At 41.5% G+C, this 14,604-nt stretch overlaps 1 protein-coding gene across 2 annotated transcripts; it reads left to right on the top strand.

Annotated features, from left to right (window-relative positions):
• Positions 1-310: 310 nt before the first annotated feature.
• On the top strand, positions 311-14,492 carry plpp1a (phospholipid phosphatase 1a). Of its 2 annotated transcripts, none has more exons than XM_083983494.1 (6): positions 311-984; positions 6,001-6,152; positions 7,351-7,631; positions 10,630-10,687; positions 12,363-12,539; positions 13,278-14,492. In XM_083983494.1, the coding sequence occupies exons 1-6, from the start codon at positions 927-929 to the stop codon at positions 13,395-13,397; spliced, it is 846 nt and encodes a 281-aa protein (XP_083839620.1). In that variant the 5' UTR covers positions 311-926; the 3' UTR covers positions 13,398-14,492. The 2 variants fall into 2 exon arrangements, with proteins under 2 accessions (XP_083839620.1, XP_083839619.1); XM_083983493.1 differs by lacking the exon at positions 6,001-6,152 and adding an exon at positions 4,295-4,449 and having other exon boundaries at positions 316-984.
• The last annotated feature ends 112 nt before the right edge of the window (positions 14,493-14,604 follow it).

The following is a 14,604-nucleotide window of genomic DNA, read 5'->3' as shown; positions in this document are numbered from 1 at the left end:
TAATTAAAAAAAAAAATATGTATAGGTTATCATGCTATTGTTTTACTGGTTAGGCCCACTTGAGATCAAATTGTGCTGTTTGTCGCCCCTGAACAAAATTGAGTTTGACACCCCTGAGATAGGTGAAAAACCACAGTAGCCTAACTAGACTTTTCAAATGTTGACTGAATGTTTAAAACACAAATACAATTTGTGAAACCTTTTATTCTATATAGCCTATGAACAAACGAAATTGGCTATTTCACTTCGTTTTCACTTGAGGTGAGCAATGAGAGAAAGTTTTTAACGTTTTGGTCCATTTCTCATGCTCTAGTTAGGGGGCGAATCAACATTGAGGTCACGAACTAGGTTAAGCTTCTTATTTCCGATATTTCCGGTAGTCCTTGAAGGCAGCATCGGGCCTGGCGCTTCGGTCCCGCTCGGAGCTGCTCTCCCTGGATCCGCCAAACCGGTTGCAGACCTCGGAAGGTGGCAGGTGTCGTCCCCGCCGATGAGAGAAGTTGCGGCGGCTCGGTTGAACAGCTCCGGGCGGCTCTGGGACCACCATGGCTGCAGCCGTGTGGCGGTATCGGTATCGAGCTGCGGTTCCTCACCACCACCACCACCACCACCACCACCACCAGCAGCAGCCACTGACAGCAGCGACACTTAAAGACGCGTTTCTCTCTCCCCCACGCACGCACAAACACAACCAGCTGTAGTGGGCCTCTGCTCTGTGCTGCCTGCAGCCTCGGGGCCGGTTTGTTGCGTTTCTAGACGAGGGCGTCGACGTTTGATTGTGCTTTTGCGGTTTCGCACGCTCGGAAGCGGACACAGGGCGACGCACCGAGGAGGAGCATCCACAACCACATCCATCCCCCTGGTGTTTATTACAGCACAGGACGCAGTGAGCCGGGGACTCGACTCTGAGACAGACAAGAGCAAACATGTTCGAGACCAGAGGGATCCCCTTTGTCCTGTTGGACATAGCCTGCCTGATCCTGGGTATGTTCTTAAACCTCTTTTTTTTGCTGACTGTTTTCTTGCTGCTGCTATTATTGATTTATAATCCGATTTGTGTATTGATATAATCCTACTGTTCGGATATTTAACAGCTTGCCGTCACGTGAAGGGAGTGGTGAATGTTGAGTAGCTCGCGAGTGTGTTTACACTGAGACGTTACTGTGTTTGACTTAATATTTATTTTAACCTCTAATGGATTCACTAATCTATCAGTATTTTTATTTTATTTTATTTAAATCACATGTGATCGATTTAGTGCCTTTCCCATTGGTATCGATGGTTGCTGTTGATTTATTTCCTCATTACAATGAAGAATGAGCTGCTCTTTGTTTCCATTGTGTGCAAATGACAACCTCTCCAAAGTCTTTTCCATGGTTTAAGACGCTCACGGAAATCAAAGGGTTAATAATGATGCTGACTTGCAGAGTGCAACAGTTTGTGATTACACATTGAACACAGCACACTCCTGCAATAATTCTTATCATCAGGATGACTATATCAGTCATATTGTACTTGCCCTGTTATGCAATGTTTAATTATGTAATAATTCACTGACTAATGTTTAGTTCATTCATATAGTGAAAGCTGAAGCCCATAAACCTGACTGTAAATAAGCTATTTTCTACCCAAATTGATTTTAGTTGCAACTAGTTATACTTTTTTTTTTTTTTTTTTTTTACTATTGTATCTGCTGATTGTTTTCTTCAGTGATTGATTAGTTGATTTTGGCCAATAATATGTCACAACAACACTGAGAGATACATCCGACTCCAAGCTCCGAAAGCCTAAGGTGCTGTCTTCAGATCAGTTGTTCTGTCTGAGCACGAGCCTAAAATCCAAAAGGTGACTCATGCATGACAATGTAAAAGCATCATATCCCCATATTTGAGAGGGTATATGGCATTTATGCTTAACAATATAATTATATCTTCCATGGGTTGAGCAGGTTGCTGTGCCCCTCTCATAAATGCCACTACTTCCTGTGGGTCTCGTGACTGTCACAGCTGTCTGTGGTCTGAAACCAGTAAATGGCGGGCTCCTCCACTGTTCCCACATCGGGCTGAGAGTATTTTGTAATCTCTCTCTCAGCCAGCCAAAGTCTTTATGTATTAGATTATAGGAATCATTGTGAAAGTGCTCACAGGGCTGCTCTGTTTTTCTTCTGCTGCGTAGGCACAGACACTGTCTCTGTGGCTTTAAATCTAATTATGAATTATTGATTCGTATCGTGACTTCTACAGCTTTCCCTCAGCTGACACATAAAGAACCCATGCACATACTGTATACATAGTTACGCCTTTAAGCCCTATAGAAATACTGATCTGATACGTCTGAGGTGGTTTTCACACGAAAGGTTCAGTGAAACAATTTTTGAATCTAATTGAAAAAACTACTTGCCACTGTAAAGTCCATTCTCTGTGACATTAGGTTTACACGTTATGTTGCATATTTGGCCTCCAGACTAGTTGTAAACTTCAAGCTTTAACATGAGTCCTTCTCTTACTGAGCATCATTCTGCACAGTCAAAGTCAAAATTCACAATAAGTAAAAAAACAAAACAAAAAAACAAAACACTTTGGGCCTTTGACATATTGAACTCTCGAGGCTAGAGCTCTATTTTACATTACATAATTTAGTAAGCGCCTTACAGCAGCACGTGTGCGTTGTGATGCAGCATGACTGGGCAGACTGTGTGTGCTAGGCTGATGCAGTTAAGCAAACTTGGTTATTCTGCATCAGTCATGCACAGGTTGCATATTAGCAAACATGCACATACATGAATCAAGAGCATAACTTGATTTGAATAGAAGGGACTTTTCTATCACTTTCTGAAGGGTATAATTAGAGAGTAGACTGCAGGCTGCCAATGAGTCTTGTTAAATTTTCAATGGAAATGTTACTGTATGTTAAAATACCCACATTTTTCTTTTTCTTTTTTTTATGTCTGTTCTTGTGTTTGTGTTGTTGAGTTTATAGTTTCAGAGTTCAGCAGATGAAGAAGCAAAATCAAAGAGCAACGCTGCTGTTTACTGCATTTAGAAAATGACTCTGGGGGGTGGGGTCCTCCTGTTGGCCTCGGCGCGTTTCTGTCCCGACACTTGGTCATTTCCAGCTGTTGTAGCCAGTCAACCCAAGATGGCACAGCTGAAGGTGTCAACAGCTGCTGCATGGGTCAATGACAGGCGGGGCAAAAATACCAGGAAGAGTTAATAAGTCGTTCATGTAGGCAGTTCATGGGTGAAGGTGCATCTTCGCGTGATGTCATTTGAGCGTTATCTGCCGCCGTCCGTGGCCGTTGCGTGTTAATGTGCAAAGACAGACCTTCGTGTTCTGCTCGAGTGGATAAAGGACTGTGTTTTTTTCCCACTGTACAATGGGCTAAATGGGCCAAACAGCCAGAGAAATGACAGCTGCATTAAACTCAGACTTTGAACTGTCAAAACTATTTAGCATAATCTGTTATCTTTATCTGTAGGGAGTGTTAAGCTATGTCCACAGCTCCTCTCACACCAGTTTGAGTTAAGGCACCATCGAAAAACACTTCTCAACAACAAGCCTCCCTGTTGAAAAACCAGCCAAAGATAACGTCATATTTTGTTGGAGTGATGAAGTCATTGCTGCTGAGTGTTTTTACTGTGTAATACATCTCACTTAGCCTAGAAATACACATTTTCTGACTCAAGGATAAGGCGGGCAATAGTTTCTACTTTGAAAAAATGTTATGAAAAGGCCAAAAGAAACAAGGAATTGATGCTATGAACAAGTTTTGTCCATGTATCCAAATCCTGTTAGAGCAGTGGGTGATATGTTTCTATACATCACGGCACCTTGCTGTCATAAATTATCATTAATGGATCAAATGTGAATACATCCACAGCTGAAAAAAGCCCCCAACAAATACAGAATTTGGTCCAATTTGAAACATTTGGTGAAAATCTTCATCGTCTAACTGTTTAAGAAAATTATTTCTACTTTTTCAGTTTTGAACGTTTTCTGTATTCAGTTGGAATTAGGTATTTTCATTGGGTTCATTGGCGGACACACAGAATGACACCAGTCTAATCTTTTAAATCAACTTCTAGCAAAGTTGTGGTCCCTCATTTCTGTCAAAAATTTCTGTGAAAAAATACATATCTATATCTTTCTCCCATTTGTCACGATGCTAAATCACCAGAGTCACTTCCTCCAGAAAGATGACAGACTTGAAGACCTCAACGCTTTTCTTTCAGCACCCTCACTTTTCTCTGCTGTGTCTCTCTTGACCTCTGACCTCCCTGATCTCCGTCCACAGGAGGTCTGCCTCTGGCAGCCTTTAACCTGGGTAAGATCCGCCCCTACCAGAGGGGCTTTTTCTGTAACGACGACAGCATCCAGTACCCTTTCCACCACAGCACAATCACCTCCACAGTGCTCTACACTGTGGGCTTCGCCCTGCCCATTAGCTGCGTAAGTAGGAAACAAAACAAAGTAGAAAATGACAAAGATACATGATCTGTCTTGTAGAAAATATGTAGACTTGACACACATAGGTGTTAATAGTAGCGTTAAACCATCCCAGGGTGTGCCAGGCCCTCTTATATCATGTGCGAGGGTTTAACAGCACACCTGCATTGGAAAACAGAAATGATTGTCGTTAGTTAAACGTGTGTTTACTGATGTAAGAAATATCTGACAGAGCCAGCAAGACCAGTAAGTTCAGAACTGACACACTTCCAGAGCCTCATTCAGAGTTCACAATAAGTAGCTCCCTCCATTTGTACAAAGGCACATCTGCCTCCATTCAAACCAAAATATGCACAGTGGGTTTGGTTTCGTTCTGCTACTGCTTCCTGCCCAGCGTGAGGTTTGTGGCCTTGTTGGTGCTCACCCACAGGGGGAAGGAGGATGTCCACTTAAAGACCCAGAAAAACTAAGAAAAAACAGCCATAGAGTAAATACAAAGTCACTACAGACACATTAAAGAGTAACAGAGTACATTTGTTTCACCAACATCTTGCCAAAAATAACACATTTTAATCAGCTGTTGGATAATCAGTAGTCCAGCACTGAACGTTTGGTCCGACTAAACACTCCGACTCGACCTCGTACGAAAGATCCAAACCGCAAATTCATCAAAATACGGATGATATGAAATTATGCCAAGCTTTTATTTCTTCTTCTGCTTCTTTTGTTTTTTATGTCGATCACTTGGGAGAACTTTCTGTCACTGTTGTTAATTAGTGCAACAGACACGCAGGCTGCGTGCTTTGTCCCTCTCTGCTCCTTAAAATAGCAGGAATGCTCCTCTGGACCAGAGCGATTGTTTTCAGAGAATGACAGAGGCAGAAAGTTGCTGCTGGTGTGCGGGTTTTGCTTTCTTTTTCTTTTTGCTTGTGTGTGCGTCAGTGATTTTATCTCTTCCACAGAGTCTTTAATGCATCACAAGTAATCATGATCTCGATCTGTGATGGATTTATTTTGAATCTCATATGAAATGGTGTCATTTTAGATTTGAACCATTCGCTGTCTTGTCAGATGAAGGTGTGGGAATTCAGTTGACTGCGGTTAGAGCTTGAGAAGAAGCGGCAAGAGGAAATGAGTAAAAACATGAGAAAATGTGGGAGTTTCAGTCACGTATTGTAAAGTATTGTGTGTGAGACCACTGCTCCTTCACACACATTGACAGCTGCAGCCGCCCCACACGACCCATGCTGCTGCACCACATCACATCACAGCCTGGGAGAAAATAACAGGACTCACTCCTCAATAACCTGCTCAGAAATGTCTTTTTTTGTTGTTTTCTCTAAAGTTTAACTCTTCTATATTAACATCCTCTAATGAACTCAACCTAATCTGTGCCAGCACTTAACCATTCATTAATATCTGCAGGGGATGCAGCGTTTTGGTGTGACCCACTCACATGGCTGCCGTCTCCTGCTTCGCATCATGTGTCGGGGTCTGAGACCCGGTGACATCTTTTTTTGTAACCTGTATTTTCTCTCATTGCTTCTCTGCTAGCTGGACTCCCATTTGCAATACTCACTTCGCGGCACAGTCCTTTCCGCCGGGGCTTTTTCTGTAATGACGATACAATCAAGTACCCCCTTAAAGACGACACCATTTCCTATCAGTTGTTAGGAGGTGTCATGATTCCCGTCACAGTACTCACTGTAAGTGTATATGTTTTGTTCTCTGCTAACGGTTGAATGCTACTTCACGTTTTCTCACCTTCCCTCCCTTTTTTGTGTTTGCTGCTTATCTCTCGATCCACTTATACACTCTTCACTTCCCTCTTTTCTCTTAATGCATGGTTGCTGCTGTATACATTATTTCGTGATAATGTATGTGTTGTCAGTTACTTGCATAAGCCATCACCATCATTAACTGTGGCGTCATCTCCTAATTGCATGTGGTACAAACTGCTTTCTAAACTCTTTGGCTTCCAGAACGTGAAACATAAACTCTAACTTATCTCCATTAGATTGGTCTGCAGCTGCAGCGACAACTTGCAGACAAAAAACAGACTACACTAGAGTAGAGAACAGTGAAACTTTCCACACCACCATAGATGAATCAAATAAAGCCGACAGTCAACCTCCATTGTAAACACATAAAATACAGACTTAGAGTAAACAGCTACCTTCAACCTTTACCCAGATGTTGTTACCTCTATGACTTAATACTATAAAGCTACATAAGACCACGCAGGCCCGTTTTATGTCATGTGTCTGAGTCCTAAGGGCTGTTATCTGATGGCAGCGTTGCTCAACGAACACATTCAGAACGACAACCACAACCGACGTGGGGAATTCATGAGTCACTCCTCTGACGTATCGCACATCGCTATGAACACTGTACAAGGTCAAATATGAGATCTGACAGGAGGCATGACTCACTTTAAACTATAGGATCAAACTAAATTACACATAATTAGCTTTTTAAGTGGACATCATCCTGTGGTCATGAGCTTTTGAAACCTGCAAGCAGAAGCATGGACAGTTGTAAAGTTATACTAGTGTTTTAGGAGAAAGTTTTTAAAGGGATAGTAAGACAGTTTAGTTTATGAGCTTGTTTGTGCCCAGAATTAGGTGAGAAGACTGATACCAGGCTCCATATTCGCCCATATGAAATGTGACATCCGTCTCAAATTAGCCTGGGCAAGGGTGTTTCCCAAAAACTGTTCCATTATAATCTGAATACTTTAACATCAAACCCATTATTTTAGATGAAAATAGTGCTGATGAGATTAGGGAATATTGCTGGCTCTGATGTGGTATAGATTTCACTCACTTGCATTTTTCAGCTGTTATTTGGCATCTTGTATTTCTGTGCAGACCTCTAACTCTCTATCCCCTCCCCCTTTCACAGATGATCATTGGCGAGTGCCTCTTAGTTTATCTCAATCGCATCAAATCCAAGTCGACTTTCGGCAGCTACCTTGCCTGTGTTTACAAAGCCGTCGGTACCTTCCTCTTCGGTGCCGCCATGAGCCAGTCTCTGACCGACATAGCCAAGTACTCCATTGGTCGGCTCAGGCCGCACTTCCTGGATGTTTGCAATCCTAACTGGAAGCTCATCAACTGTACACCAGGGGCTTACATCGAAGATTTCAAGTGCCAGGGAGACTCGACGATGGTCAACGAGGGCAGGTAGGTGCTGTTGTATGTCAGAACTCCTCATGTTATTGTTTGAGGTTGACTTTCTCCCTGACGTATCCCTGAGCATTGTTTGACTGCTATCACTCAGTGAGAGAAGGTCAGAGGCTGATAAAGGTGTTCAAACACGTCACGCAGTTGATTCTGAGGAGAAAGTGCTGAAAGGCTTTTTATCGACTTGGCTGCTGAAGTTTTTCCCAAGAAGCCCTCAAATTAAAATTGAAACTTGTGCCACTCCAGGTTCTTATTTTGTTGCTCAATAGATTAATGAGTGCATTGTTTTGCAACATGCTCATGCTGCGAGTACAAAGGGCGATAGTTGAATGTGTCAGTATGTATAATTATATAATGGTTTTCTCCTTTGATGTGGTAGGCGTTTGTTTCAATCTACTATAATAAAGTGCTCAAGATAACAATCTGCTTTCTAAGCATGATAACATGAGAGAAAAACACAAAAATAGAAAGATCTGAGAGAAAACATGATCACATCTGACAAAATCATAAACACATGAAATACTCTAAAATGTAGAGTGACACCATGTATAGAGTTAAAAGTAATTTATAACCTGAGACTACCTTCTTTCTTTTTTTTTAAAAGAGGAAAAATCGCTTTGATTTGAGAGGAAAAAAATCCTGGCATTTCGGTTGGAGGGAGAATTTATGGAACAGCTGTTATGAGGAATTGAAAACAGGTAGCAGCCACGTGTGTGTTGCTGTGATAAGCTAAAGGTTACTGGAGGTTAAGTGAGAGGCTTGTAGCTTTGTTTTTAAATCATTATTGTGCTGTTTCAACTGTTTTGAGTTATTGACTTCTTTTTTTAAAATACGTTCTTTCCTTATTGTCTCAGTCATTGATTTACAAGTGTGTAAAAAAAGAAAAGAAAAAAAAATTGTTTGGATTGCACTAGACTGCCCCTGTGAAGTTATGCCACGCTGAGTTTCTAGTTAATATGTACACACAGAGGATGTTTTTAGTAGGATCAAGAGTGGGGTTTGTGGCTCATTAAACTGGACGTCATGGAACGGAGCGATATTGCAGGAATGTAAAGCTTGTTTTGGTTATGATTTCCGTTCCTTATCAGCTCAGAGCAGGAGGAAGCATGGAGGGAGGAGAGGATATCCACTTCTCGTCCTGATGTAGTAACGACCACCGAGAGCAGCAGTAATTATAGAAGCAGAGGCCTGAATAATAGTGACTCAGCTGTGCCAGTTGTTTAAGGTGTTATAAGGATTATTATGGGACACAAGGAGCTTTCTACTTTACTCTTCTGTTTCTTTAAAGGTTAGGCAGTTCTACTTAGCTATAGGTTAGTGTGCTTGTATGTTGCCCAGTCTCTTCTGTGAGTCTGCTGTGCTGTGGGTTATCTGCTGAACATTTACCAGGGTGTGGTGCAACACTTCCTGGAGCCCCAATGCTACTTTGTGGTCTCTGTGTTTTAAAATAAATTTTTTTTAATGAAGCTTAAGGGACAAACATCTACAGTATCAGCAGGGCCAAGATAAAGATCCGGTTAGTCGAGGAAAAATATCCACGGCTTTCAAGTCAGGAAATAGTTCATTTCCAGCTCCTCTCTCTCTCTCTCCCCTTGTGTGTGTGTGTGTGTGTTTGGGGATGGTCTGCTTGTCACTAATAGAGCTGGTGAATGCAGCAGGACAGGAGACAGCAGGTTGTGTGGGGTGGCCTGCTTTGGATCATCTTACAGCAATATGATTCCTCTCTCCGCTTAGTTTAACTTTCATTGGAGAGAGGAAGCCTAGCCTCCGAGCTGTCTGGTTGTTTTCATATAAAAGAGAAAAATGCTGTCGGTGCTCAAAGGTTTAGTGCATCCTGAAATTTATTAGCTTTCTTGTTAGGCAGGACATCATGAGACATTAGATATTTCATCCTAATAGAAATAAACAGACTCTCAGTGGGTCTCAGCAAGCTGCAGTTTTAACCTGATAGCACAGAGGATGTGGGTATGGTTACCAATGGAGAAGGCAATTTCATCAGCCAGCTGGGGCCTGTTCTCCATCAAGAAATTATCAGCTGATGAGTTTTAATCACAAACCGATCTTTAAAATTTCATGGTGATCTGCTAAACTGTTCTCATGTTTTAAATAACAAACACCACAGTATCTATGGGTACTTTTAGACTGAAACCATTGTTTTGTGATGAGCATTGTTAACCACTGTCTGGAAGTCATGTTAGTATCTCCTGTATTTTTGTAATTACACTCAGTGTTAGCTGATTGTGACAGTTTTGTCTGTTTATAGTTGATATTTCGACTAGGTGAAAATTTGTCAACCTGTTCATTGCATTAGATGGGAAGTTATTCCATTGAAATCTAATTAATTTGTTAAAATTCATGTTATATTTGAAACAAAGTGACCAACAGTGCTACTGTTGACTGCCAGTATGACTAGCATGGCTGCTAACAGTGAGCTTAATAACACCGATTTATGTAGGTGTACTTTTCAGCAGGCTTATTATAAGACCCCAGAACAAATATAATCTTTAGTTTTAGGGTTTTACTTTGAAAACATATCTGGATTAGTCAGTAAACCCCCTTCTTGGAACAGGCAGCAGGTGTTTGGGTCAACAACAGCGCTGTCCAGACTCTGAAAATACACACCTTATTTCATTCCAGCCTTCAAATCCTCATCAAGAGCCAGAGTGGAATATCGCACCAAATAAGCCTGTGTACAGTAACATAACACTGGTGGTGCACACATGTCTGTTGCTGCAGACAACAGTAATAAAAACACAGCGCTGTTGTTATAAACAGGAAGCAGCTTAGGCAGGGGAGGACTTGGGTGACTTAAATCCACCTCATCATATACGCACAACTACATCACACTGCAAACATCAACACAATTTGTTACCGGTGTAACTGACTAATTGTGACTGACCAGTATATTAATACAAGATGTGTCACTGTGTCTTCTATTGAATCAAGTACGTGCATAGCAAAAGTGTTGAGCTGTTTTTTTTGTGTCTTTCCGTTGCAGGCTGTCCTTCTACTCGGGACACTCCTCTTTCTCCATGTACTGCATGCTGTTCCTGGCAGTAAGTACCTGCACCAGATACTTATTGATCTGCAATTAAATCAGTCCATACATTTACTGGAACACTATTAAATAACAGATCCCATTTCTTTCTTTGTTTGATTTTGTTATATCATGCAACTGGGCAAAATGCTAAGAGATAATTAAAAGATAATCTATTAAAATCTTATTTAATAATCTTACTAAAGATAATCTAAAAGAAAATTAATACCACTTTCATACTTGTCCGATTGATGTAGCCACAGCCTGGCTGCAGTAGGTTAGCATAAAGACTCAAAACAGTGGGAAACAGTGGTAACGACTGTCTAAAACGAATCTAATTGGATTAAACCAAGATATAACGTAATTAGAGATGTAATGATCTGTGTCTCTACCTGTAGTTTACTGTCACTAATCTAAGATAACAGGCTACTGGCTTTAGCTTCATATTTAGCATACAAACAATAATTTCCCAGAATGCCACAGTTCCTTTGAACTTTTGGATCGAAACCATTGTTTTGTGATTGGTACTGTTTACCATTGTCAGGAAGTTGTATTAGTGTATACAGTAGTTTTATAATTTAACAAGACTAAACGAGTCTATAACCATGCCAGCTTTTAATTTTGGCTGATTGTGAGAGTTTTCTGTGTTTACTGTATCTAGATGATATTTCAACTGACTAAAAACATGTTGACCTGTTATTTGCATTAGATGGAAAATTAATCTGTTATAGTTCAGGTAATTTGAAAACGTATTTACCAAAATGCCATACAATTCCTTTGAATGCAGCGCTTCAAGATTATGTCACGATCAGAATAGATGACAGTTCAGATCTGCTCTGACGGTTGCAGCATCGTTGTGTTTGTTCAGAGCCCGGCCCTGATAAACTTTACGGGCTGCTGATTCATTCAGCACCAGCAGATATAAATAGACACAGGGACAAAGTCCTGGCACCGGCATAGAGCTCGCTCTCCCTCTGTGTGTGGGGTGGAAGTCCAAGAATGAGAAACAGCAGCTTGACATTTAAACATTTACCTAAATACTCTGGAGTGCCCTTCTTTCCTGCAACTGCCAATGAAAATGACGTCAGAGAAGAACTAATAACAGGAAAAGATTCATGCATCTGGATGAAGTGGCTGAACTTGTTTGTCCTTGGTTCAAACAAAAAGAAGAGACACGCCCTGTTTTTAATTCAAACAAAGTGATGTAGTCTGGTTTTATGGCACAATGGAACATGATGTTTAACTGACCAAAGATTGTTTCCATGATACGTCATCCAGCTCCAGAGGTGGTGCGATTATTAATTATCAGGTTTATACAGATTTCAAGGTCAGTTTAATGAACTGAAATGTGGCCTGGAGGAAATGTCCTCACCTTTAAAAGAAAGAGAAGGAAGCCTATAGTAGTGCTGATAACTTCATATTAAAAAAGGAGGATGTTTGTTTAGTTCAGGGACATTTGTATGACATTTTCCTGCATTGTGCTTTGTGTGGAAGAGGAATTGAGTTAAGTTGAGTTAGTTCCTGCAACTCTTGCATGATTGCCGCCAGCTACAATAATTATTCACTTAGCTGAATCTACATAAATGCTCCCTGGCCTGTTTGCAACCATTGCCAGTGTCACTGTTGTGCATCACAGCTTTAAAATGTATCTGTATTCACAACACATGTCCTGTGTGTGTGTGTCTCTCTCTCAGCTCTATCTGCAGGCGCGACTCCAGGTTGAATGGGCACGACTGCTGAGACCCACACTCCAGTTTTTCCTGATTGCTGCCTCAGTGTTCACCGGATTGTCCAGAGTGTCTGACTATAAACATCACTGGAGCGACGTGCTGACTGGACTCCTGCAGGGCGCCCTCATGGCCATCCTGGTGGTGAGTCAGTGCTCTACCTGTGATGTTGCTTTGAATTTAAAATGGGGAAAAGGTGAACAGACAGGTTTGGGCTTTTATTAGATGGTAAATAGGGAACAAACAGTTGAACTAGAAATTCTGCTTCCTGGAAGAAGTAGAGGACAAGTTTAGAAGCTGGTGAGTAGGACTGAACATGCAAAACAAGAGAGAAATGTATATTGTTGATTTTGGCATTGCACTTGGCTGTATCCCAGTTTCTAAATATTGTGATTAATTGTGGTTAGCTTACCGTCTGGAACTAGCCTATGGCAATACTAGCTGCTGTTTGTGGTTGCAGAACAGCAGAACAACATGTAACATCTGAGGAAGGTGCTCGAAACATCAAATAAGTTATTGCATTGGCGCTCCTTTGGTGTTGCAGACTTTTCTTTACCTTTATGTGGTTGCAGAATAGCGACATATTTCACTAAAAATTAAACATAACAGTGTCCTGATGGTGAAATATAAAAACTTGGTCATTTGAATCCAACCTCTGGAGAAAATATAGTAGTATAGTAGTTGTCATAGTAGTCAAGATATTAAAGTCTGCTTTTTAATTCACACCTCTAAAGTATCTGTGGTTTTAAAGGTGATTAGGTGTAGAGCTAAAGGTTAAATAGATTTGACTACCTCTAACTTGTAATCTCTTAAAATGGGAATTACTTCACTACAAGGAGTACAGATGCAATTATTTATTCCTATCTATGTCCCATCTTGCAGGTCTTCTTCGTGTCCGACTTCTTCAAGCCCCGTAAGGATGCTCATAAAGAGGCGGACATCCCCCACACGACTCTGCAGGAGACCCCAACGAATGGAAACCACTTTGAGAGTCCAAACTAAGCTAATCGAGAGGTGGTGGAGGAGGAGGAGGAGGAGGATGACGATACCTCTACTCTGTCCAAACGCACACCGAGGATCAAATGCTCTCTAGCCTTTCATCTTGCGCAAAATTCTCATCAGATACCCTGCATGGATTTACACTGGGGAGTACTTGATTAGCTAGTGGATGACTGTGCGTCCCAGAAGGAACTTTTTGGAAGCTACACCTCAGGCCTGTTTAACATTTCAAGACTTTATAATTTTAGGCAATTTGCCGTCTTACCCAGAGATTCCCCATTAAAGGGAAGTGGAGAGAGACAACCTGTCCAACCCCTTGTAGATATGCTAAAGTGATGGAAACAGATGTAGGTTAGAGAGGCTAGAGATTCTGGAAGGACGGGAACCATCTATCTACTGAGCCGGTGGGAGGACTTGCCTGCATGCACTCACTAAAGGGTCTGACCACTGCTGTGAGAGAGAGGGAGGGAGGAGGGAGGGAGGGAGAGGGGAAGGTTGGAAACCTGTGAATGTAACCCCGCTTTGTGCTTTTCCTGACCTGGAGTCAGTCTGCTCAACAATCTGATTTAGGGTCAGTTTTAGGACAACCCCAGCCTCAAGAGAGACGCCGAGTCTCACCACTTTCGTTGCCTTAAGTCCAGTGTTAAACAAAGGGCTAATTATAAGAGGAAAGCTCGCTTCTTAAGGCGAGAGCGCGCTGGAGTCTAAAGCTGATCCTAGACCAGAGGGCGACACTGCTTCGTAAGTAGAGCTGCTGACTCCAGGCCACTACCGCCGCCGTCCGATCCTTCAACCGTCCAACCTCACGCAGTCGAGGAGGAAGCTTCGACTTGAATCATGTTCGGTTGGACGGTTGAAGAGTCGACGGTCGGTTTGAAGTCCTGTGTTGCCTTTGCTGGACTGCTGCTGCTGCTGCTCTCACAGCTTCCTGTGTATCTAAGAACTAATATAAACATCAATGAATAGACAACAATGTACTTTTGTATAATCTGTATGTAAAAAAAAACAAATCACCATACAGACTTTTATTGAAAAAAAATATGTACAGATGTCTAAAATAAAAGTAAAAATAAAAGACATTTTACTTATTAACATGAACACCAATGAAAGATAAGTGTTGGATGTATTATGTCATGAGCCATCACTGATGATATTAAAAGCATGACTTGTTTACTTTCGCAGCCAGATATTCAATTTAGTTTGTTATTGT

This window comes from Trachurus trachurus, assembly GCF_905171665.1.
Source record: "Trachurus trachurus genome assembly, chromosome: 12".
Taxonomy (NCBI): Eukaryota; Metazoa; Chordata; class Actinopteri; order Carangiformes; family Carangidae; genus Trachurus; species Trachurus trachurus.
The sequence above is the reverse complement of the archived record's forward strand: the minus strand, read 5'-3'. Positions and strand labels throughout refer to the sequence as shown.